This window comes from Eleutherodactylus coqui, chromosome 9, assembly GCF_035609145.1.
Source record: "Eleutherodactylus coqui strain aEleCoq1 chromosome 9, aEleCoq1.hap1, whole genome shotgun sequence".
Lineage (NCBI taxonomy): Eukaryota > Metazoa > Chordata > Amphibia > Anura > Eleutherodactylidae > Eleutherodactylus > Eleutherodactylus coqui.
Genome location: NC_089845.1, coordinates 108,570,549 through 108,598,082, shown reverse-complemented (window position 1 = coordinate 108,598,082; position 27,534 = coordinate 108,570,549). Strand labels below are relative to the sequence as shown.

Here is a 27,534-nt window from a genome sequence, read left to right as displayed (position 1 = left end):
TCCCTATACATAATCAGGGAAGGAGTTGATACTCCGGATGATGCGGACAAAAAGAAGCTGGCACGTCACTGCCCTCATGACCTGAAGCTAGACATACATGGGTGCACTGTACTTACCTGTCCCTGGTCCATGCTGCCCATGGTTCAGGCAGCATGAATGTGGTGACAGTTTCCCTTTAAAGACTCTGCAGTTTTTACAAGGTATGCTAATTGGGTTATCTGGAATTAAATATTGATAACCTTTCCTTAGGATAGGTCATCAATATCAGAACAATGGGAGGCCAATTCCTACAACTCCAAGATGTGCTGTTTAAATAGAACATGGAGCTTGGGCAAGCACTGTGGCCTTTTCAAATGCCTGTGATGCCACATCCATTGGCCACATGGCCTATGTGTAGCTCAGTCTGATTTAAATTGGTGGGATTGTGCAGCAATAAAATATATGGCACCATGCCTGGCACTCAATGAAAAGTCTACACCCCTCATCAGAGTGTGATGGCATCTTCAAACAGCTGATTGACAAGGGTGCTGGGAGTCGGACTCCTATTAAATCTAATATTAATATCTTAGTTTTGGAAAACCCCTTTAATGATTTCATCCCAAACCAACTTTAAACCGCAGTATCAACGATGATTTTTCCAGCTAAGATATAACTTAAACAGTCCAATACAAAAGGAAATTGCATTAAAAACCCTATATTAAAATAGAATTGTATTAGTTTTCACACAAATGACTAATAGTTAGGCTTCATATGCTGGAACAATATCTCCTTGTTAATACTTCCTGGGTTATGAGAGACCCAGAGAAAAAATACTAAATCAATGAACAAATCATTAAATGGGCACAGTAATGGTCAAACTCAACCACTGATTAATTCACGATTTGTAGACTCTGCTAAACACTGGTGCATCCAAAGGGATCCAGAGTTTTCCAGTACTTAACGCACAAGCAAGAGGAAGATTATTAGGGATTTGCACATAGCTGTCCCTAATAATCTCAGTCACTTTCACCTACCTATCTGCAGAGCTCCCGCCCTGAGAATGGTGACCCCACCCACTGATGACTGTACACCTCTAACACCATTAGGTAAATCCCAACCCATTTCAGTGTCCAGCAGGGTTCATCAGGGTAATAAACAAAATAAGGAAATGAACTCATCTCCTATGCCTGGTGACATCCAGATAAAAGACATGAAGTGGTACCTAACTTTAACCCTTTCCAATCCAAATTGTATCCTGGTTTTCCTAGGGGGCTTACTCTTTTTCTGCCGTTATACAATGGCACTATATGCTGGCTAAAGCCAGTACTGCATGAGATGACATGTTGGATAGGCTCCAATAGCAGAGAGCCTGGCAATATACAGTAAGAGAACCCCGACGGACGTCTTCCAACATCGGAGCTGTACAGCCTTAAATCATAATGTCTTTAGGCGTCAAACAGTGGATTGGAAAGGATTAATAGTCGTTTTATCTAGCCTCTTTTGTGAAAATGATGCCACTCTCAGCTGCACCACTACCCCTCGCGAACAAGTCCTTAAACACTGCCGGGAATACAAACACCTCCTCCTTCAAAACGCCTCTTCTGATCTATTAGTACATTTCTTCTTAAAACATTTTTATTTTGTGAATGTGTAATTTGTAATGTGCAACCCGCTGTTTTGTTTTCATGCCACTAAATTCAGGATAAAAACTTTACCCATGAAATATGTGCCGGATCTCAGCTTGTTCCTCATTTCTAATTAAAACATTCAGTGACATGAGCAGCTTAAAATGATTAACTCGTCTGCAGTTACAAATCCAAATAAGCGGCACCTGTAAAGAGTTTATTCCTAAAGGTAAAAACAACTGTTTAAGAAGGATCATGCTGGTAAAACAGCTGCTTACATGCTGGAGAGGGAACAAGGTAATATTTCTCAGCAAACACTAGCATCGCGTTTTTTTTTTTTTCCGGTTTTTTTTTTATCAGCCCCATCTCATTAAGTGGCAAAAAAGGCTTAAATGCTTTGTTGATAAATTATGATAATTCCTGATTGCGGCAGTTATGGATAGTGCCACTCATTTGCAATGCAGTTCTTTGAATTTGTTTAATTACAATTTGAAACAAGGCATAGAAGATTAATTAACCCACCTGGCTTGCTGGCACGTAGTCCTGGTTTGGCTCTGTCATACTCATGTACATGTTATCACCGTCAAACTGCAATATAAAATAACAGTAAAAAAAAAAGCTTAGCGATGATAAATACTTCTCAACATACAAAAAAACTCCTTATATAAGAGATGACGCGCTCACATAAAAAAAGTCATTTTTCAGGTTGTATTGTTGTACACTGCTGTGACACTCGTTCAACCGGCATGTCAGTGATTTGCCGTAATTAGTGCCGTAGTAATTATAGCAGGCAAGTAATAAATGAATGGTTTCCTTTCATCCACAATCTGTTACCAAACAAAATGGATCAGTGTGTATGTACCATGTATAGATATTGCTGCTGGGCCTAATGAACTGCTAAATAAATTGCATAGTTTCTCATGGGAGAAGGCAAATAGTAGATTAGTTACAAAATGCATAATGATGTATCCCTCTGTCTTATCTTATTAAAACAATGTATTTCTTAATACTGATTTGTAAATCAAATAAATAGGAGTGTCATGCAAGATTACAGTGAGGGGACAGAACATTTATCTGGAGCGCCACTCTATTCATCCATGAAACGCATCTTGGCTTAATAAGAACAAAACAGAATGAACAGTTTGCAGGCTAAGGCCCCGGCTTTTATGTCAGCATTTGCAGGGTCTGTTCTCCTTTGGCAGATTTTTTTTCTTCGTGTTTTAAGGGGGTGTTTACATGACTCACTTTTTCCCATGGGTTGGACAGATTTTTTTTCTGCAATCACACCAAAGGCATGGCATTTTTCTTGTATGTTTTAGACTTCCGTCACATACTTCTTGTGACTTTTAAATGTAAAAAGCCAGCATACTTGTAAATATTATATGTGTTTTTACAAGTATTTGGGGGGGGGGGGGAGGGTTGGGGCGTTTTCTTTATTTTTAGCATGCATTTTTCTGTCTTTTTTTATGTTTTATAGGGAATCCTATGAAAAAGACACCAGAAAAACATGCGAAATCTACTACTTCTTTTGACTGCAAAAAAAATAAACCCTGTTACGGACCTAAAAACAATGTGAACAAAAACTTCTCGGCAATGCACTTAATATTTCCCTACTAACTTTTGCCTAACATCTGTCTGAGGCATTTAAAAAAAATGTAAAAAAAACTATGCCAGGAAAATCGGCACTAAAAATAGTATTTTTTTTCTAAAAAGTTGTGCATGTTACTATTTTTAGGGGCATGAGTAATTTGTGGATTTTTTTAAATGCAATTTTCATATGCTTGCCCCCCTATATAAATATACCCTAAGGCCTCTTTCACATGGGCAATGCGCCTTTCGTCTGCCATCGCAGCCTAAAAATGCATGAGTGAGAGAGAGACACAACCATGTCGCAGCTAAATCTCGTGTACACCCCCCCATTCACATGGCCAGGTGCGGCGTATATACGCTGAAGCCAGAATTCCATCGGCCGGGGAGAAATCCTTCAACTGGCTCAATAGAGCCAGCTGACATAGTTTAGCAGTGCTAGCCATTGCTAAACTCCCTCCCCTTTCCTCCATTTGCTGGCAGCTTCCATAGGGTTCTATGGGAGCTGCCGGCTGATTGTGGTCAAAAGATAGGGCAAGACGTATCTCTAATGGTCGGGTCAAAATTGGGCAGCGTATGTGCTATCTTTTCCAGCCGGCCAATTTTACATGGCTAAACATTGCCCATCTGAACAAATGCATTGAAATCCAATGCTTCAAATGGTTGCACTTTTCGGACAACATTTTATTGCAGCTAATTAACCGCGCTAAAACGCTCATGTGAATGAGGCCTTAGGTTGTACTACACAGGGCCATATCTGCTATGGGTTTTCTACAGTGAAAAACCCACAGAATATGTGCAAGAAGGTCACAGTGACCAAATCTGCATCAAATGGTGCACATTTGGCAGCATTTTTTTTAGGGTTAAAATCAGCAATATAAGTTGTCATGCTGCAGATTTGGAATACACAGAGGATTTCAAAAATGCTGTGGATTTGCAGCAGAATTTTCTTGCGCAATGTGAAGGAGATTTCCAAAATCTCTTCCACATAGCTTGTACTGTAAACGCTGTGGAATATCCGGCCCGTGTGAAGGCAACCCATGTGAAAGCAGCCTTAAAGTTGTATGGGTGGTTCAAAGTATGAATGTTTCATGTGAAATGTTCTATTTAACAGCCATATTAAAGACATTGTCCCATCAGAGACAATCCCTTTGAGTATGCAGCAACCATAGCGAATTACTGATCAATGCTGTGTCAGAACTGGCAACTCTCGTGCCTGCACTGCCTGTCCTACCAACCGGGTTGCAGGAATGTGGTGCAGGGGAGCCCCGGTTCTTGTGATATCCCCTGGACTCTGTAACTCTGGTCGCCGCCGGGTTGCTAGGGACACAGCGGGTGCCGCCCCGCTGCGCGTCCCCATTTCCATGACTACCAGGTGTGCTTCCTCGGCATCCATTTGTTCAGCAAGGCTGGGGGCGGTGTTCCCAGCGTCTCCTTGATTGGGCCCTGCTGCTGTCAGGCTCTCCACCCCAATCAGCTGCTGGGGCGGGAGTTCTGACAGCATTTAAACGTGTGTTTCCTTCCAGCATTGCCAGTGTTAGTTTGGTCATCCAGCTGCACCCGCGTATTGTTTGACTTCTGTTGTTACCCCGGCTTTCTGACTTTCTCCTTTCTGGACTTGACTTCGTTTTTGCCTAACCCCTGAGTACTGCGTACCCTCCTATTGCCAACCCGGATAGTCTCACCATTCTACTGTTTGTTTGTCTCCAGTGTCTGTTTGTCATTCCCCTGTCCCGCTTCCCTAGTTTAGTGTAGGGACCGCTGCCCAGTTGTCACCCTGGGGGGCAAGTAGGCAGGGACAGGGGTTGCGGGTTTTCTCAGGGACTTCCATTATCCCGGACCCTGTCCTGACATGCTGAACATTACTCCTGGCAAAACTAGCTTTGAAGTCATGGCCAGCCAGGCATTTACCCAGCAGCAAGGACATGAATGGCTGTCCTTTGACACAAGTACTGCCCAAAGTCCACTCTAACGGGAGACGTTCAAAAAGAATGACTCTCCATTTCGTCTCGAAGAGGGAGGTCCCAAGTAGTGGGCCCCTCTTTATAATGTTCATATGCCCTAATGTAGCATTATAGGCCCAATTAAGTGATACTCCAATCAAACTGATTATTTTGTTGCCTTAGGTCAGGATGTTTGGTGTGATCCCTTGTAGTGAAGTTTTTGAAAAAGGTGCATTCCATCAAACGAAATACCCTACAGATGGTTGTGGCCTTGTACATAAGAGGAAAGTGTACACACATTTTCTCACAATTCCTTGTCATCTCCATCCTTAATCAAACTTTCTTCACAAAGCAATGGAGCTTAGTGGTCTCAATTGCATCCCCAGTGGATATCTGTCAAGTTTATTCTCAGCCTTTGTTCACCGAAACAAATCACAGATTTGCTAGAGAAGTGACAAACATGAAATGAAACTCTTTAACCTTCAATGTGCTTAGTCACTATTGTAACAGAAAGCCTGGGAAAACGTACAGGGCTTTTGTGTTTTCCATGCACACCACCAAAAAATTGAAAAACTGATGCATGAAGTGGTGACATCTTTATAGAAAATGTTCTGCCTGAGGTACTGCTATCATACCGGCAGTGATGATATCACTTATTTTAATGTGTCCATCTGCTTAAGTATTATTTGCCGCCACACCTGCCAGAAGCCATCAGCAGAAATCTTTTTTATTTTTCATCAATAGAAGATTAAGAAATTCCCAATGGTTGCTGTACAATTGTGACTAAAAAGACAAAGCATGCATTTATTTTAACAATAAGCAGCTTTGCCTCATTCTAGCGTGTAGAGTGAAACTGATTTAATTGTGGGATTAATTTGCTACCGCTGCTAATGATTTGATCATTTAAATAACGAAGAAGTTGGTGCTATAATTTGTTCCTGAAATTTTCCCATTTGTTTGGCTGCTAATAGAAGTGGATTTTGCATGTCAAGAAGAAAGTAACAAATCAAAATATATCAACTCTTTTAAGTCCGCATTAATGGGACCTAATAGGGTCCGGTTCATTAAATATTCAGCATTTTATTCTATACTCTGTTGAGAGACTATTTCATTTTTATCTCTGCTAATTCTCCTGTTTTTGTAAAGATCCCCTTTATAGTTTCAAAAAATCAAAATACGGTATTATCAGACTGTTGGGTTATCAGATACCAGATTAAAGCAATTTTACTGTGTATATAGTGTTCTTTTCAGTTGCTGGAGTTTTGTCACTGTGATAGACAACTGATACGTAAGAAAGGCGGTCTGAGATAATAATGTATGCCACGAATGAGGGACTCGCCACTAATTACTAAAGTGTCTTCTATATAGTTGGATCTGAACCATGTAATGAGCACCAATCAACAAGGCCGACACTCATTTGTCTGGCTTTTACACAGGTTTATTCAGACGGTATGGGGGACGAACAATTGTCCATGTAATTGTTAGTATGGCCACTGTCGGCAGCACAACTCTTATTTATAAAGGGAGATGTACTGCTGGCAATAATGATTGGTTTTTCTGTGCCATATGAAATATGTGATCACCCGATCAGCAACACCTTCACATGAATATTTTGCCCCATTGTTGGGCCATGCAGAAGGCCATTAAAGGGATTCTGTCATCAGGTTTGGGCAGCATGAACCTGGGACAGGGATGCCTGTTGCCCCCATGGATGTTTTATTCTGAAACGCTGTGGTGTGTCAGAGCAAATACACTTTGAACTTGGACTCAGAGTTGAGCTCTGAGTCATGGAGGTGGGCCACCCCAGCCTCTCCCTGCCCGTTGTATGCCGAGTGACCGCTCTCCCTATACAGAAAAGGAGAGAGACTGAAAGGGAGCAGCAGCTCAGTTCCAAGTCAAACTTCAAAGTATGTATATTCTGAAATGCCACAGCATTTCAGAATAAACCCCCTCGGGGACAACAGGCATCCCTGTCCCGGATGCTTGTGTCTATGTCTTGGGCAGCATGAACATGATGACATAATGCCTTTAACCCTTTCCAATCCAATTTGTATCCTGGTTTTCCTAGGGGGCTTACTCTTTTTCTGCCGTTATACAATGGTGCTATCTGCTGGCTAAAGCCAGTACTGCATGAGGTGACATGTTGGATAGGCTCCAACAGCAGAGAGGCTGGCAATATACAGTAAGAGAACCCCGACGGATGTCTTCCAACATTGGAGCTGTACAGCCTTAAACCATAATGTCTTCACAGGTCAGACAGTGGACTGGAAAGGGTTAAGGAGTACCTCCACCTTTTTTTTCTGGATTTCATTTGGATATATTTTAATAAACTTTGTAATATATTTAAAATGAGGATTTTACTGTTTCACACTCCGGAAAGATAGGCTGCTTCAACAAGACCTGTCTGTAGAGCATGGAACAGTTGGTAAGCTGGTTCCCCTGTATGCAGACTCTGCAGTACATATACCACTTGCTAAGAAATGGTGTACAGATTATATATAGAAAGAATGAAATGCAGCACCTGGAAGAAGCTGTGTGCAGAGAAGTTCAAGAAGCATTTTTGACAAGAAGGAAACAAAATCAACAGGTGTGCGATGCTGTCCCTTCACTTCATACCAAGTAGAGCACTGTATATTTCAGTGGTTGTGCCCGGTATTGAAGCTCGGTCCCATTCACTAGAATGATATGCTCTCAGGCCATGTGACCGATGAATGTGATGTCACAGGCCTAAGAAAATTGAGTGCCGCAGCGTCTTCAATCAGCTGATCGTGTGAGTCCTAAGTAGACAGACCCCACCAATCAGATATTAATGACCTGAGGATAGGTTATCAATATGTTAGTCTCAGAAAACCCCTCGAATACAAAGCTATGTACTCAAGGGTAGTTTGCATTCATCCATTGTTTACTAGCCTTAGGGTGTCTGTACATGCAGCATATCTCTGCTACAAAATGCACGCATAGCTCTACTGACTGCTGGCTGCCACCTGGACTTGTCATTTCAAACAATATGTGAATCAGTGGAGCTCTACATAAAGTACATTTTGCTGCAGAGAAACGCTGTGTGTATGGGCACCCTTATATATGGAAATAAACAAGATAATGAAGACCCCCTATACTTTGAATGCATTGCAAATGCTGGAACTATGCAGCTTTTGGGAAGATAACTTGAAATTGTGCAGTGATTACCAAAATGTTACAATGAACCGTCAAAGTTTTGTAGATAGGCCAGGAATGGGAAACATATTTTAGGCTTTAAAAGCCATTTAGACAAATCCAGAGGCCAGGTAATAAGAATTTCTGGAACTTCTAACTACGTTCCCTCCAGGCCATCCGAAGCCAATCTGCTACTTGCGCAACATTTGTAGTGGATAAAATTATTCAGCTTGTTGCCATTTATTAACAAACAAAAGAGTTAATTATTTTCTTTCATACATTAAAACAATTGTGCTTATGAAACACTAAACAAATGTGTTCTTCTGTGGCCCAGACTGAGGGCAGCAAGAGTGATCTCAGGTGTCTAATAAGAAGCTCACAGAATATTGTTTTATTAAACAGGCAATTTTGAAAAGTGGATATGAAGTCTCCCTTATGTCTTTTCTAATACAACTGCGAAATCTCCAGAGGATACCAAGCTAACGTAAAGAAATATTATCATGAAGCTTGAAATATATACATTTTAAGAGATAGTATTCGATATACGAATAATTGCACATTTCCAGGTGAAATGTTTGATGCAATATCTCTTCATACATTAGCAAAAAAAAAATGCAAGGCAGTAACAATACAAATGGTTTAACCCTTTGCAATCCAATTTTGGATTCAGGGTTTCCTAGGGGGCTTTTCCTTTCTGCCATTTTACAATCTTGCCATCAGTACTGCAGTATGTGACATGCCGGAGAGGCCCCCGACCATAGAGTGGCCAGTAATATACAGTAAGAATACCCTGCCGGACGTCTTATGACATCGGAGCTGTACAGGCTTTAATCAGAATGTCTTTAGACGTCAGACAGTGGATTGGAAAGGGTTAAAAAAAACACTTAAAGGGATTGGCCAATGTTGGAGGAGTCTCTAGAAATGTGTGCTACTGGTGTATGACACAACCTTTATTGAAAATATGCCCTAAGGCCCTTATTATTCAAACCATTTCGCCCACACACACACACACACACACACACACACACTTGTCTGGCCCCTGGATGGTAGTCCTGTCTATATGCTGACTGTATATGGTGAAGCACGACCAACATGTCATCATGCCTCCTCAATTGAAACAGAGTGTGCCCATTCTCAACATCTAGTACCTTTGCATTGTGCACTATTTCAACAGAGGAGGCATGATGAAGTATAGGTCACTTACATATGCAGACAACGTATTGATGGGACCACTGGAGGAGACATGGGGCTAGCTGAGGAAAAGGGTGGTTGGATTGAATATTAAGGACAGCAAGACACATTTTCAATAAAGGCTGTATCAGTGAGTGCATGAATACACATCTGTAAAGCTCCCCTCAAAGTGAATAACCCCTTCAATTATGTCAAATATTGAAAGTTGAGCTATGGCTATATACTACCCAATAGTTTCTCAAGCATGTTGTGAAGGGCCAAACACAAGCATCCATGGTCAAACTAGGAATCATTTTTCGCATTCATATACGTTGATTTTCAGAAACCTAGATTTGTACCATAACAATGTACTAGGAATTGCTTATGAGGTTCAAATCAATGCCATGTATAAGTCTTCTGGATAACACAGCTCCCTTTGTTTTCACAATTAGTGGTGATCTAGTCATGCATTCATTGAGTATGCAATCAATTATCCATAAACGTTATTATGATCCTAATTTATGTAGAAACCGGACAAGGAAGGAAAGAATTCAATTCTCTATGTACACTTGGACTTCTAAATAAGAATGATACCTTGTGGCCTGTGACAAGTATTGATGAGTTGCTAAATACTGTAGTTCACTATCAAGTTCTAAACACAACTGCTACGTAATATGTGGCTATTGTGGTTTCAAAAACAATTCTATTAGCCTATTTCTATTCTTTTAGATTTTCACGTAGAAATAAATAATATTTTAGAGTTATTATCCTTTAATTAAATTGTTCTAATGTTAACCGCAAATATGAAATTTAAAATGTAATTGTTTGTTTTTACAATGGCTTAAACTGCCGCTTAGTAAACTCTATCTACAGGCTAGAAGAAGAGGGAAAATAATGCTGTTGATATTCTTTTCAATAAAAATGGATGTATTTAACCCGGTCTAGTAGGGATGAAGCACTGTAAAAGAAGCCCAATGTTTTTATTTATATGTAATTCTGTGCCTTAGACAAGATTATTCAACAGATTTATCAAGTAGTCTCAGGAGAAATCAGAACTGATGGGAACTCATCAATAATACATAATGAAACAAAACAATTAACAACTAATTGGTAAGCTTACTAGTTAATGTATTAATTAATATGAGACTTTGCACAGGGGTTGTCCAAAATGTTATAAATATAGTTAATTAAATCTCTTACCTAAAGTTATTAAAGTTGACAATGGGCCTCCATTTCATTCTTTGCCCACATCTTAAGATCTGTTAACACTGGAAGATATATTGGAAAGAGCATGCAACTAGCAGTGAACTAGTGATTGTATATTGTTTGCTTGGCAAACAATAACGGAGTCGTTTCTATTGTTCATTGGGTCATAACCATGCCTCTTGTCAACCCTTTTGACACTTCTACCCAGCAAATCTTTATGATGCCTGTTTATACCAAAAGATTGGCAAATATGAACAATGGTTTTTAGGTCCACGTGAAAGATCCACTCAGCAATAACCTAAAAATATATCACTGATTGTTTTGTTGCTGCACACATTTACACCTAACAATTATTGTGTAAACCAATCAATCTAACAATAATTGTACTGTGTAAAAGGCCTTTAGTCATCCTACATTTCCAAGGCCCTTACCTTGACACCAAACCCATTTCCAATAAATTGTCCCATGCATCACAGGGAAATGGGCAACATGGGTGGGCTCGTTATCTAATTAAGCTAATTAAGTCTTTTAGCTCTTTGATGTTATGCAGGTGTAGTTGTTTTACCTCTGTATTTGGCACGCTACCAAAAATAAGGGCCCCAGGAAAGTTACAGTTCTGTCCCCTATGTTTTGGCTTAGTGGTTTAGAAGTGCAAATTGCTGAAAAATACACTAAAGCCTGGTTTAGACACATCGTTGTGTGCTTTTTTACAGCGCTAGGTGATTGCTTAAACGTTGAGTGATCACCTTGCGCTCCGAACGGGGATGCAGAAGACAAGCGGGGCCGCTGGTCTTCTGCATTCAGCTGTTCCCCACTCGGAGCACCAGGCTGTTATACAGTCGAACACTCCGAGCGGGGGATGCAGAAGACAAGCTGGGCCCAGAGCCTTAGCAGCTAAAGATAAATGCTACAGGCAACTGAAAGTAGAGTGATGAATGGGCATAATAGGTAGATGGTGCCAACAATAGACAACAGTGATGTTTTGGTATAATATGTATCACTATGTAAAATAAATGTTATTAATGTATTCTATTATTTCACTCATACAAATTAGAAATATTAAGTTTGGTCCAGCATGCAATTGTAAAACCAGGAAATAAGTGCTAATTTTGTTTTACAGCATAATCAATGGAAGCAGCGAGTTTCACAGAATTTCTGATCTCTGACAAATATAACTGGAGTATCACAGTCAAGGATCTCAGTGCTAGCAGGAGTTTACTGTATGATAGAAGAGCTAGTGCCCTTGTTGTACTGCATATACTTCATGCCTTGCTGTGTTTTTATAGTGATAAAATGAAACATTTCAGGTCTACCTAAGGCTAGTGCTCCCACTGCATAAGTTATTTATTATTTGTGCCTTTCTAGTGTGCTATGTATAAACAGTTCTCCCGCGGATAAAGAATTAACTGTGAATGGCTGGCATATTTATAATGATATGAAATAAGAAAAAAATCAGTATTTAGTCCCATGAAAGAAGATGTCCAATCATCCATGTTGTACTTACACTTCATATACAGTACTGTGTAAAAGTTTTAGGCAGGTGTGGAAAAAATGCTGCAAAGTAAGAAGGCACTCAAAAATGGGGATGTTAATAGTTTGTTTTTGTCAATGAACAAATTGCAAAGGCAAAATAAATCATATCAATGCTTGGTGTGAACCCTTTGCTTTCAAAACGGCATCAGTTCTTCTAAGTACACTTTAACTCAAATTTTCTCGGCAAGGAGGTTGTTCCAAACATCTTGGAGAACTAACCACAGATCTTCTGTGAATGTCAGCTTGCAGAAATCCTTCTGCTCTTCGTGTAATCCCAGCCAGACTCGATGATGTTGAGATCAGGGCTTTGTGGGCCATATCTTCACTTCTAAGACTCCTTGTTCTTCTTTATGCTGAGGATACTTCTTAATGACATTGGCTGTATTTTTGGGGTTGTTGTCCTGCTGCTGAATAAATCTGGAGCCAATCAAATGCGTCCCTGACGATACTGTATGATGGATAAGCATCTGTCTGAGTAACTTGAAGTTGCTGGGTCCTAGTGTAGCATCTGGAACTGGGCACCCAAATATGAAGCTTTATTGATTGTATTGGTTTACAATATGGGGAAGAGAGACTTTATGGGCCCCCCTAGGGCTCCTGGGCCCAGGTGCGACCCCACCCTCTAAACCCCCTATACTTACACCTCTCTCTGCCTGTATTTTTCAGCATTGAGTACACCCTTAATCCTGACCAAATCCGCAACTTATTTTGCTGAAATGCAGCCCCAAATTTTCAAGGAACCTCCACCTTTCTTCACTGTTGCCCGGACTCATTATTATACCACTCTCCAGCCCTTTACAGAACAAACTGCCATCTGTTACAACCAAATATTTCAAATTTTGACACATCAATCCACAGGACCTGCTGCTATTTTCCTGTACCCCAGTTTCTCTGTTTTTTTTTTACAGAATTGATCTACTTGGCCTTGTTTCTACGTGAAAGGCATGGCTTTTGGGCTGAAATTCTTCCATGAAGACCACTTCTGGCCAGACTTCTCTAAACAGTAGATGGATGTATCTGGGCCCCACTGGTTTCTGACAGTTCCGAAGTGATGGCACTGCTGGAAGCAAAGTAGCATGATGTTTTCTTTTTTCATCTGCTGTACTAAGTTTCCTTGGCCAACCACTGTGTCTATGGCCCTCAACATTGCTTGTTACTTTGTGCTTCCTTAAAAGAGCTTCAACAGCACATCTTGAAAACCCAGTCTGCTTTGAAATCATAGCCTTAAAGAGACTTTGCTGATGCTGTATAACTACCTTGTATCTTGTTGCTGTGCTCAGCCTTGCCATGGTGTATGACTTGTGACATGAAACTGTCATCCACAACCCCACTTTGGATCACAGTTTGGCTTTTCCTCATCCAGTTTTAAGCCTCCTACACAGTTGTATCTGTTTTATTTGGTGACTGTGTTTCAACATATGAAAATGATGATTATTATCACCGGTGTGGTATTATTGGTTAATCATACACCTGATTATAATCCAATAAAATCCCTGACTTTGTGGAAGTGTCCCTAGAAGGATTGATGATGATTTGAAGTCAAACGGTGGTCACACCAAACATTGATTTGATTTAGATTTCTTTTGTGTTCATTCACTCCACATTTTGCTAATTGATAAAAATAAACTAAAAATGTTTTTATGTTTGAAAGCATTCTTACTTTGCCACATTTTTTGCCTAAAACCTTTATACAGTACTGTATATGTGAATCATTACTCCGGAGTCCTATTGACTTCTTCAGCCATTATAACATTTTGAAATGACACATCCTATAGTACCAGATCCAAGAGTGACATATAAAGATGGCATTTTATGATGGACAGGTTGGACTCTTGCCTACCCCCATATCTCCTAGCTGTGGCCTTCAGTATCAAGTCTAGAGATCTTTAGATTCAGCCCTTATTGTGTTTGCTAGATCTGCTATATTTGTAAACCTATTTACAATACCTTGTGGAAGATCGAAGAACATCTGCTTGCTTGTGCATGCTCTATACACTTTTTTACATTCAATTTCTTAGTAAATTAGGTCAAGGAAAGATGTAATTACAGAAATCTTAAAAAAAGAAAGATTACACATTTTCTTACTTATTTGAAGATGAAAGTCGAAATAAAATAGAATAAATACATCATTATTTGCAGCAAGTATATGAAAGATTTATTAAATAATCCATGAATGCCTACAAATGATTAATAAGGGCCCTTCAACCAATATGATTTATTAATACTTCATATTTATAAACTCTTCAAGTATTCTGCATTGCAATATAATTGGAAATAATGCATACATAATGTTTTCAGTTTGTGTATATTGTAAATACCAAGGGCCTCATGCAAAGTACTACAACTGGAGGCAATTCTTGATGCTGCTGTAAGTTTCCTAAAAGTGCTTGCAATTGATGTGGACTGCATGTACGGTAGTCTGTATGAATATTATGTCTTTAATCCTTGTACCTGGTATGAGGATCAGTAGACACATTTCTGATATTATACTGAAGAAGTTGTCTGGGAGTTGAAGTAATGAAACGAACAGTAGAAAATGCTAAGAAAAGAGAAAAAAAACACTACCTGTAAATCTCCCGCTGCTCGAGGACTTGAACTTTGACAAACTCTACCAGTCCTTATTGGAGATGAGCGAGCGTACTCGGCCACGCCCCTTTTTCGCCCGAGCGCCGCGATTTTCGAGTACTTCCGTACTCGGGCGAAAAGATTCGGGGGGCGCCATGGGTGAGTGGGGGGTTGCAGCGGGGAGTGGGGGGGAGAGGGAGAGAGAGAGGGCTACCCCCTGTTCCCCGCTGCTACCCCCCGCTCCGCCACGCCTCCCCCCGCCCCCCCGGCGCCCCCCAAATCTTTTCACCCGAGTACGGAAGTACTCGAAAATCGCGGTGCTCGATCGAGTAATTACTCGAAACGAGTAGGTTTGCTCATCTCTAGTCCTTATTTATTTTTTATTTTTTGCAGTGGTGCATTGCTGCTCATCCACATGACTGCTTCAGCCAATCACTGGCCTTGGTTGTCTTGTGCTGTACATGATAGCATCATCATCGTCATGTGGATGTCAATGCAGAAAATAAACAAATACCCTTGAAGACCCATAGAGCTATGGCCTGGCAGAAGATTTAACAATGCAGGTTTTTTTTATAGTATTTTATCCTGTTTGCTAAATTTCTTTATCTTCCCAAAACTCCCTTTGGAGTCTCAGAAAAAGATGCTAAAAATGATGTGGTATGTCTTGTCGTCTTGTATAGATAAGCGAAACTAAAATTTCCCAGACAAGGATTTTCAGCTCAGAAATGGCAAACAACAAATCTCTTTGGAAATATTCTTAAGTGTATCACTATAATAACTGTCTGAGGATAATCAAGACTTCATCAAATCAACACTAAGGGAACAAGCTTATTTCAGACATGAGCTTAGTAAAAATAATTGCAGAACATTTACTATTTACCCATATGCTTAAAAGGGCTGTTTTAACTTAAGTAGAGCAGAGCTACAACAGCAGACACAACCCGTGGATAGGTGGAGTGTTTTTGGAAGAAAGTAGCTGTGTTTTTCTAATCTTGGACAACCCCTTTAAAGGGGACTTTTACTATTGATGGCTTATTTTTAGGATAGGTCATGAATAGTTGATGGGTGGGGTCCACGGCTCAGAATACAGTAGCTCAGCAATAGTTGATCATTGTGTGTCTGTCACTCGGGATCCCTGATGATTAGCTGATCACTAGGCTAGCTGTCAGTGTGGACAGTGCTAGAAGCAGATAGTGCTATCAACATTGCAGCGGTCTGATTTGGTACTGCAGGCACAGCTCTCATTAAATTCAACTGGAGTTGGGTTTGCAAATTTGGCTGCTGCAATACAGACAATGCTATTTGCTTCCAGTGTTGCCCGCACTGACAGCTGGCAATCAGCTGATCAGCATGGATCCCAAGTGGCAGACCAACACCGATCAACTATCACTTGTTGACCTACTGTATCTTGGGCATAGGTCATCAATAGTAAAAGTCCCGTACAACCACTTTAATTCTGTTTTCAAAAAATATAATCATAACAAATTAGACAAGTCAAGACTAAGCTAGTGTTCAGTCTTTTCTCCTAAAAGATGAAAAATTCTGCATTCCCAGCAGGGGAACATATTCTATTTGGCTCCTTAAATGTAAAAGGTCTCAGTTTCTATATAACCATATTCCAATTATAGGGGGATGTCCAGACTACACAGAAGACTGCTGCTATAGGTGATTGTCAAGGGCAGAATACTACACAACAATCACTTCTTATTGCTTAATTGAACTTTGACCAAAGGAAGGTGCTGCAGACAGCAAACTGAGTTCATAATCTAATGAAAGTATATTGTGAGGGTTTAGATTTACCAGTAACTTTATAATTATTTAAAACAATTCTTCAAGGTCCTCCCTTACTAAGGCTCATTTGCCTTTGAATAGGGGTAACATTTGCTTAATGATCTCTTTTTCTCCTTTTTTGTGGTCTACTAATTTATACTTTATAATTATTCTTCTCTTGCTATAATGAAAATCAGCTTTCTCTACACTGACTTTTTGGCCAGCCTGAGATAGACTTGTGTTACACACAGTAGGCAATCAAAGGATGCAGAACTGTTTAGGGGAGAAAGCAGCAGCCTGAACCAATGATGAGGCAGGGGTGTGTCTCCCTAAGCCAATGAAGAGACAAAAGACATGTCTGCCTGAGCCAATAATCAGATAATGGTGTGTCTTCCTCAACAAATGATAAAAGAGAGAGTTGGTCTCCCTGAAAAAATGATGAGACAGGGTGTGTATCTCTAAACCAATTATAAGACAGGGGGTGCGTCTCTCTGAACTAATGATAAGGGTATATATTTCCCTGAACCAATGATGACACCGGGGGTGTGTCTCAGACTACCTTATATTCCCTTTAGTAGACACCTTGATCTCAGTGGTGCATTGTGCATATGTTGGAAGTCACGTTAGGTGGAGTATCGTGCTTCGCAAAAGGGACAGAAGGTCACACAGCGGAAGTGCAGGATTCCACTTTGACATGTGCTGACGTCAATGGCAGAGAGAGTTGGACTCCAAGTTGAGAGGCTGTGCATGATGAAATGATGCTGTGACTCGCAACTCTGGCGGCCCACCTCCATGACTCAAGGTGAGTCGATTAGAATACATGGCGCCACAATATTAATGTATGTTTTCAGGCTGAGGAGCATTCTCTTTGCTTCATTTGAATATATATCTAGGCTTCTATACATGTTAGTGATAGGGCTATGGTGGCAGTTTATGGTCAAATATCCTGGTGACAGTTTGCTTTTAAACATTTCCTTAAGGAGCAGTTGCTTAAGTAACTAAATGTAAAGATGCATCCACATATAAGTACCATACAGTAATAACTTGCTGCCATATAGCAAAACTGAATTAATCTATAAACTATGTCTAAAAAAAACCAATAGAAGCTAGCCATAGAAAGAGTACAATGAGAACTGGTGGCAATAATCTCAGAGACAGTGATTATTTGTAACCTTCTTTATACAGCTTGTTTCATTGCTATATTTACAATTCAATAAGATTAGCATTAATGATAGTCAAAATGGAACAAAGTTAAAAAATGGAAAAGTTATTTAGGCTCCATCTGACTTCCAATATACTATATGGATGGCATTTTCCTCTTATGAATCACTGTATAATTACTTTACAAAAGACATCTGCAGGTGGAATTAAACTGGCAAACAGCAATAAATCATTTCAGTCTTAGATTTTGAAGACAAGAGTTTGTAGTTTTATGAAAAGCTGGCCCTGTCATGCATTCTCAGGGTATTAATCATAACTGGGATTCTTGTACATTAATGCCTACCAGGTGAGGAACCGTTACATAAAAGATGCTTCTTGTCAGATCAGCTTTGCTGTAACTGTAGGGTAATTATTGTCACTAAAATATTTAACATGTCCAATTAAAGCAAATAACTGGAACATAATTTTACCCTGTGAGCAAATAAATATGTTGATGGTTACTAAATGTTGGACAGATTTATATTTCATAGAAATCCATGAAGGATAGGTTTTAATTAAACTTACTGAACATTAAAGGTATATAATGGAGAGTAGCTAATGGCCTATTAATGCAATGGATAATGTAGACTTTAAAGTACTAGCCATTTTTACTCTGATAGCATAAAAGAAACATGCACCTTATGTGAACTTCACATTTACAGTATTTGCATGGGTTGCTTGAAAGTCAAAAGACAAGTTTAGAATTAGTGCTCTTGTGAATGACGGTATTAGATCTTTGGTGTATGGATCCATTATAGGGTACCTTTGTCCATCAGTGTGTTCATATAGATGTAGCAGCACTAACTTCGATAGCCGGTATGCTACATTAATAGTGTAGGTATGCTACACTATTTGCATAGTTTGATTGTTGGCATTTACTTTCAATGTCCGGCTGCACTACACAAATAGCATAGTGTGCTAACATGATATGATCAGAACTGCTATACAGTATCTGTACAACTACTTCTATGTGTTCTACTTCCAGCTTTATGCTCCAATTAATGCTATAAGAAAATAAATAAAATAAATCTTGTTATTTGTATAGCGCCAACTTATTCCGCAGAGCTTTCAGGTAATTTATTACCCCCCACCAAGCTGGGTACTCATTTTACTGACCTCGACAGGATAGAAGGCTGAGTCAACCTTGAGCCGGCTACCTGAACCATGCGGGGATTGAACTTCAGGTCATGAGCGAGAGCTTAGGACTGCATTACTGCTGCCTTAGCACTCTGTGCCACATAGAGCTCTTTCTGTGCCACAGGGGCTAGTTTCCTCTAGAAGCAATGTTGCTTTGAGAAACTGTGTTATTTCCTAGTAACATTACATTACTTTTAGAAATGTCTTTTAGAACTAACAAAGGATGCCAGGATAGAGAAAGACTAAGTTCGGAGAACTCTACATACAAAATTGCCAAAACCACCTGGCCCAGAAAGGTCCCTCAAGTGGAGCACATGCCCCAAAAAGGGTGACCCAATACAGGAGAAAGACTGGAGACCTGTCTGACTTACTAGCAACAACTATACTGACACTAAACTTCTGGGCCTCACTGCCAGATATCTAAAATAAGCTGAAACCCTTTTTCTGTACACTTGAATAGAAGGGTTTTTTAATATGACACATTCTGGGTCAGCGAATGGCTACCAGACAAACAATATAACCCGCCTCCTTAGAACTAAGGGGCCATTTTATATGCTACACATTAACCACTGAAAGGTTGACTGGGTTAAAAGACAACCCAGCCAGATGTTACTCTCTCAGTGTCCAGCACTGAATGATAGCACACATGTGCTGCATCATGTGGTCTAAGGTAACATGCTGACATCACCTTGAACCCAACTGAGACCTAGGAAGTCACGGTGCTGTTGGCCCAATGACAATCTCTTTCTGTGGAGGACCTGTCCTGTCCTGTACTACACAAACAACCCATTGATCTGAATGGGCACCGTGTAATGTGTAAGTATGGGCACTGCAAGAAAACTAAACACCTGTTGCCAGGTTTTACCACAAATAACAGCTGACCTCTGGGGGGTTTCAAACTTGCTGTAAAGAGATCACAAGCAGAGATTGTCCCAAGGTTCTTATGCATTATGAAACTCATAATATTTCATCATGTATAGCTAATTTTCAGTTATTCTATAACTCTCAGTCTTATGCAAGTAAAACACAAAGCGAACAAAGTAAAAAAATTAAGTACCCACAAAATTGTATAATGGTATCTCCCAATCAAAAGCATAAGCAAAATTCAAGCTCCCAACTATGGTGTTGATATGCTTTAAGCGCACCCTGTTTTCTCTCTATTTTGTTTTTAGCAATTAGAATGTAAAATACGTAATCACTAAAACTAGAGATAGGCAGAAAGGTAGATCTCAATTATCATTCTTGTAGTTTATCGAAAAATGTCCAAGAAATTTACTAAAAACTACATAAGAAATTGATAAGAAAGGAAACAGTCATGGGAAGTAGAGGACTAATATTTTTCTATAGAAATGCCACATATTAACATTTGTATATGGATCATATGTAGAGTTAAGCGAACATGCTCGTCCGAGCTTGATGCTCGTTCGAGTATTAGCATACTCGATGGTGCTCATTACTTGAGCGAGTACCACGCCGTGTTCGACCCCGCCCCAGTTTGACCCCTCCCCGCATTACCACTTCCTGCTGTTACATGCCAGCGTGCGCACGTCCACAGCAGTATGTGGCTGGCTGGGTGAGAGAGAGAGAGAGAGAGAGGGAGAGAGAAAGAGAAAGAGAGAGAGAGAGAGAACAAAAAGAAAAAATATATATATATATAAAGTACCGTAGAAAAGTTTTAGGCAGGCATGGAAAAAATGCTGCAAAGTAAGAATTTCTTTTAGAAATAGAAGATATCTGATTTGCTACAACTTTTATTCGACAGCAGGATAACAACCACAACCATAAAGCCAATGTCCTTAAGAATTATCCACAGTATAGAGAAGAACAAGGAGCTCTGGAAGTAATGATCTGGCCCCCACAGAGCCCTGATCTCAACATCATTGAGCTTGTCTGGAATTACACGAAGAGACAGAAGGATTTGAGAAAGCCGACATCCATAGAAGATCTTTAGGTAGTTCTCCAAGATGTCTGGAACAACCTTCATGCTAAAGTCCTTCAAAACATGTGTGCAAGTGTACCTAGAAGAATCAAGACCATTTTAAAGGCAGAGAGTGGTGACACCAAATATGGTTTTTTTCCGATACTTGCCTAAAACATTTAAACTGTAATATATTTATAAAGATAGTTTTGAACAATCAAACTATATAATGGTCATTTTTCTATTATGCATAATGTTGTACCATATAATTTAGTGTTTATTATGCATCTTTTTCTGTGTGTGTATAATGGCCAAGTTCTGAATAAATCTGAAATATAATAAAATTGGTTTCTATATCTCGAACATAAAAAAAATAACAAAAATATTATTAGTCATTAAAGGGGTTGTCCCGCGCCGAAACGGGTTTTTTTTTTTTCAACCCCCCCCCCCGTTCGGCGCGAGACAACCCCGATGCAGGGACGTACAGACAGCTTACCGGAGCGCTTACCTTGATCCCCGCGCTCCGGTGACTTCTATACTTACCTGTGAAGATGGCCGCCGGGAACCTCTTGCTCCGTGGACCGCAGCTCTTCTGTGCGGTCCACTGCCGATTCCAGCCTCCTGATTGGCTGGAATCGGCACGTGACGGGGCGGAGCTACACGGAGCAGCTCTCTGGCACGAGCGGCTCCATAGAAGACAGCAAGAAGACCCGGACTGCGCAAGCGCGGCTAATTTGGCCATCGGAGGCCAAAAATTAGTCGGCACCATGGAGACGAGGACGCTAGCAACGGAGCAGGTAAGTATAAAACTTTTTATAACTTCTGTATGGCTCATAATTAATGCACAATGTATATTACAAAGTGCATTATTATGGCCATACAGAAGTGTACAGACCCACTTGCTGCCTCGGGACAACCCCTTTAAATAGAAGCAATATTACAGTTTCTTTTATATCTGAGATGATTGAAGGATTTCTATTTAAATGCAAATGTGAATTTGAAAAAGGGTCACAATTTAGTGTACTGGATTGTGAGAGAGAAGAAAAAAAACTGAAAATAAAACAGGGGAAAAGAACAAAAGTGTCTTGAGGTAAGAACATTGTTGTTTATTTAGTGGAATATTGAAGGCAATAACCACAATCTATTTTCTTTGATCAGTCCTCAGCGGTTTATGAATCAGTAGATTGCCAGTATTCATGTATCACTACGCAGGACCAGTGAAGCCTGCATTTCTCTGAATAGTTGGTTAACCTCCTTACCCTTTCCTTTTACATTAACAGAAATCTGTTAGATATCAAATAATATCTCTATTAAAAAATACTGGATGATACCAGAGTCAAACGCCTGTGAGATAACAAGTATTACAATAGAACGGGAAGATGAAAAAGGATACATTGTATTTTTGAGTATTTATTTTAGTTCTTTCAATGTTTAGTTTTTTTTTTTTGTGTGTGCGGATATGTGTTAAGATTCGGCTATTATTATGGGCAAACACAACATAGGACATAAAAAACAACCTTTTTTACTGTTTCTATTAAATACAGTGCTTCAAAGTATCATTAAAATGACTGAAATATAGTGCATATTATGTCGCAAACAGTCTTCGAAGAAATGGAAATGACTGCATTCTATTGATTCAAGCTTGGGATCTTTAGACATAAGTCATCAGGACTGACACTTTCCAATACATAAAATGTGACATCTGGTCTTACAAATGCACTATCCCAGCTGTAAATCATCATACAGAGAAACAGTTCAATGTCATTTCAGCCAGTGTAAGCTATGGTTTACAACTGCGAGATAAAAATAGTCATACTATTACCATGACACCTAAACCACTTCTCTACTGCAGTATATTGCATGTTCGAATATATCTGGGCTGGGTGGCCGATAATCAATTTTTAAGCCAAAAATGATGTCTTTTCCTCACCTGATAAGTAGTTATTTTATCAACCCCTCCCCCACTTTATTTTAATAGCTTACATTGAGTTGCTTTCTCTCACCGGGGCAATAAAAAAAAAAATAATTTACCATGTTCCTAGAAGGCTTATAAAGAAGTAATATCAGCATAATGATTTGTATTTAATGAGTCTGAAAAGCTTGGAAGACATATGCAATTTATCATACCCTGCATGTGAACTGAAGATTTTTTTTTTTTAATGGGCTGTTCTGTTCTATATTATATTTAGTGTTTGTTCTGCAAAAATATAAGATCTACAAATAGCTCTGATTACAAAAGACATCTGTGAATCAGAATGTTGGGACTTTGAGTATAGCATGCGCTTACGTCTCTTCTTTGATATTATAATTAGTTAAGCCTGTATTAATTTTTAATGAAGTGTCCAAAAAGAATTTTAAATAATGTTGAATGATTAATTTCATGTTTATTAAACAGTGAGGAGTCTACAAATATCACGCGGAAATGGAGCGGCCTCGCAAGCTAATGGAGCGCCACATTGTTTCATCATAAAGAAACTTGGAATTTAAAAAAAAATCTGTAATGTAGTTTCTGTTTGAGGTATATATAGGGATAGAAAACTTATGGCTTCTTTCAGATACAGTTCAATAGAAAGATATACAATTCACTACAAGCACTGTTTTGGGGGCATTTTTGCTCACTTTGGGCCCATAGCATTTTTTGGCAAGTGCAGCAGACTCTAGATTTGGCAGGCGGTTTCCTATAGGTATTTGAAATGGATGAAGGTATAGTTAAAAAAAGTAAGCAAAAGTGCTTGTTAAAAACATAAAATTCATGGTGTATTAAAAAAAAGCCACAAAAAACCTCTGCGAAGTAAGCTTCAGGCCACTTTTCACACATGCACTTCAACTTACCGCGATGACAGCAGCATTATTCAGTCTTGTATTTCCTAGTTTTTCCGTCGTGTCGTCTTTACGAGCATTGGTCATCTGAATGAATATCTTGGAAACCAATGCTTCAGATGGTCGCGATTTGTGGCCAACAAATTTATGCGGCCTTGGTGTTCATTTACATGGACCGATTTCACTGTATCTGTACATGCGTGTTGCATATGTGTATTTCATTTTACCTCTGCGTGTCATCCATTTTTCATGCACACGCAAAAAAACAAAACAAAAGCCAAGATAATCCAATTGCTGTAACTTTTTATGTTTTCCCTGTCTCCTGGCAATGTGATTAAAAAACGAAGGGCACAACGCATGTAACATCCATGTTCGCCGCTTTTTTATGCTCGCGTTGACTTTTATGAGTGATTTTGGTCTATACATATGAAACAAAATAGGATATGCTGCAAATTTTTTTTATAAACAACAGCAATCTACATAAAAAAAACCTCACACCTGAATATAGTAATTCACCTTAATTGGCCTATGTGATGGCTATATTCAGTCATGCGGACAGCACACGGACAGAAAGAATGCCCATGTGAATGGGCCTTGACTGTAGAGTTTTAACACTTTCCAATCCAATTTGTATCCTCGTTTTCCTAGGGGGCTGACTCTTTTTCTGCCATTATACAACGGCGCTATCTGCTGGCTAAAGCTAGTACTGCATGAGGTGACACGTTGGATAGGCTCCGACAGCAGAGAGGCTGGCAATATACAGTAAGAGAACCCAGAGAGACGTCTTCCAATATCAGAGCTGTACAGACTTAAATCATAATGTCTTCAGACGTCAAACAGTGGATTGGAAAGGGTTAATATGTGAATGGACAACTGATGCTTTTTCTACACTACTTGTCACAATATAAAAAACAAAGGGAAAAAAATATATAATAGAGATGAGCGAGCACGCTCGGATATAGCAGTTACACAAGTGAGCACCGCTCTTCTTGAGTAACTGCTTACTGGTCCAAGCTTGCTTGAGGTGGGGAGGGGGACAGCGGGGGTGAGCGGCAGGTGGCGCTCTCTCTCTCCCCCCGCCGCTCACCCCACCACGAGCACGCTCAGACCAGTAAGCAGTTACTCGAGAAGAGCGATGCTCGCTAGAGTAACTGCTGTATCCGAGCGTGCTCACTCATCTCTACTATATAACCTAAAAAAATACTAGTTTTTACCTTATGTTTTTATATTATAGTCACTGGAGTACATATTGAACCACTATGCTAAAAACCTTTTGCAATATCTATGCTATATATGAACATATACGGGGTCTGATGATCATAAATTACATATTAATTTCTTCATAGTTTTATTTTTATAGTGGATATAGGCATAGAGTTAGTTATGATAAAATGCTGCCCCCCTACTGCCACCATTAGGAGGGTCTTACTGCATACTTATTATACATTGAACCCAATAATAAAACAGTATGCAGTAAGTTCCTAAGCCCTCTGGTGGCGTCTGCATGCAGTCAAAATGCTAGGTTTTTAAGTATAAGTCTATGCAGATTTGGAGCCCTGTACAAAAAAAATCAAGCTCTAATCACTGTAAAGATATATTGTATTAAGAAAGTAATCAATACAGATTGTCGGGCCCAACAAATTAATAGTGTTAGAAAGTAGAGATTTAATTCAGACTTATGCAAAGTGCAATATACAGGATCATATACAATACAATATGCAATAAAAGAATATACTATATATGTACATAGTACAATAGATAAAATATACTAGGCCGGGTTGGCTATAATGAGATGTATGTTTGAGGCTGCCCCCATCATGTCTGAGAACTGACTCTGCCAAAATAACTCCCATGTTGTAGTAGTTACATTGATGGGGTTTCACATAATGATTCATGCAACTCATCTGGCATTCAGAAGGAGGCACCAGGCTGAAATAGGTTTGTCACTAAGTGTATAATATATTACTGCAGTATCTTGTCTTCTGATTTGAGAAACTAACTGAAGTATACACTCCATTTACAGAGGGTAATTTAGGCCTTGCGCTTAGGACAGATTGAAAACCTTCCAGTGGTGTAAAGAATAAATCGTTCATATTTCAGTCTACTGTCATCAATCAGGTTTCGCACTTGTGTCCTTTAACCTCAGAGAGTAATGGCCCGTTTACACGTAACGATCGTTGCTGAAAATGTGCTCAAAGAAACAACAGTGAGCGATTATCGTTATGTCTAAATGGGAGTTAACAATTAAATGACTAACGAGAATTGTGCACTTCTCGTCGGTCATTGAGTCCCAGCCAGCATAAAAATCATTGGCGCTATGTTCCCTTTTACGTTTAAACACTTACCGCTCAGCGCTTCACATAGGAATGTGAAGCACTGAATGAGAAGTGAACGATTCTCAACAATGATCTGCCTGTCTACACTGGCTGCACAAGTGCGAGTGATTGCAAAGAGTTAGCGGCGTGCCCTCGTTTAAACGAGAATCGGCTTGTGTAAAAGGAGCATTAGCGTCATTTAAGTGAAACAGGTCTTCATAGAAAATTAATTTACCTTCAACCTGCTAATTATAATGTTGTTTTACAACAGTGAAGAACCATTAAAAGGGTTATGGGACTTTCATAAAAAAAAAAATATCCCATATTGTCGTATTTGCTTTCAAGATTTTTATTCTTGTTGACATGGAATCCCGCTATGCTTGACTGGAAGAGGGGAAACTGCAACTTTCATGATGCTCACTTCCAAGTACCTCCTCTCAAGTCTAACCCTCCATCTCTACTAGCTTTCAACTTTCTGCTACCTCTCCTCTTTCCTCTGAAGGCTGAATCTTGTCCATGCTTGCTGTGGCTCATTTTATTGAGGTTGACGGAGCCAAGATAGGGAAGGCAAAATTTGGAGCAGATGCTCAAATGTTAATGCAAGTATATGAGAAAGTGTTTTGTCTGGCCATCCTACAACTATTGCAATATGCATTTTACAGGTTGGATAACCCCTTTAAACTACAATTTTAAAAAATGAGACCTATCACATGAATAAGGTGTAAGTTTGAATGCAACCTGAAAAATGCAGCATGGGAATTAAAGCTTGCATTGACTTACATATAGAGCAGAAGCTGATTGCTCTTACTTTGTGTAGTGGCCAGTTCTTGCAATTGCAGGCACAGCTCTTATTAGTGGGGTTACACTGTGTTGTGACGCTGACTGTGTGCACCCGAACAGCTGATTGTCTGGAGTCATCAATGATAGAAATTGCACTGAAAACCCCTTTAAATAAAGTTTCATAAAGAGGTCAAACAATGAGGTTCTCCTAAAAACAACTTTGTTTTATTCTCACTACAAGCAGATCATCTACATGGTTCAGACCAACACTCTTATGAAATCCTTTGAAGCCACATTCCAGAAAAAATACATTGAAAGAAAACATCTCTGATAACATTACAGACAATGGGATAACTAATCTAAAAATTTCGCACCGAAATGTAGACATACTAGAGGATCATCAATGCTCTAAAACTCTTCATCTAGGTGTGAAGTGACAGACCACTAGAAATATGGTCAGGACAGGATGCCCTGGTGTCTCAATATCTGGCATCTTGCAGCACTTGTGCTTGAATCTCAGAAGGGTAACAACTGATGGGATTTGCATATTCTTCTCATTTTGTGTGGGTGGTACATGCACTCTAGTTTCCTCTTAGAGTGTGTACAGGCTTTACACAGTGTGTAGAATACCCAGTCTTGTATGTCTGTGAGGACCAAGAAACTGGTATTTCGGCACCCCTCTGTAATAAAGGTCATAAGACAGTAGGATGTTATACAACTTCTCTTTTTTTAAATAAATTAAAAACCATCATACGATACACATTTCCCGGTGACCCCCGTCATCAGTCAAGCTGGGTAGAACTAATACACAAAAGATGAAATAGTTGAAACAC

The 27,534-nt window shown here is 39.6% G+C and overlaps 1 protein-coding gene across 2 annotated transcripts in view; it reads right to left on the bottom strand.

Annotated features, from left to right (window-relative positions):
- Positions 1-27,534, bottom strand: part of TOX (thymocyte selection associated high mobility group box) — a 258,050-nt gene that overhangs the window by 144,505 nt on the left and 86,011 nt on the right. For both annotated transcript variants that reach the window (XM_066578295.1, XM_066578296.1), the window contains one exon: positions 2,127-2,192. In XM_066578295.1, the coding sequence (XP_066434392.1) occupies positions 2,127-2,192 (66 nt within the window). The remainder of the gene's footprint in view (positions 1-2,126; positions 2,193-27,534) is intronic.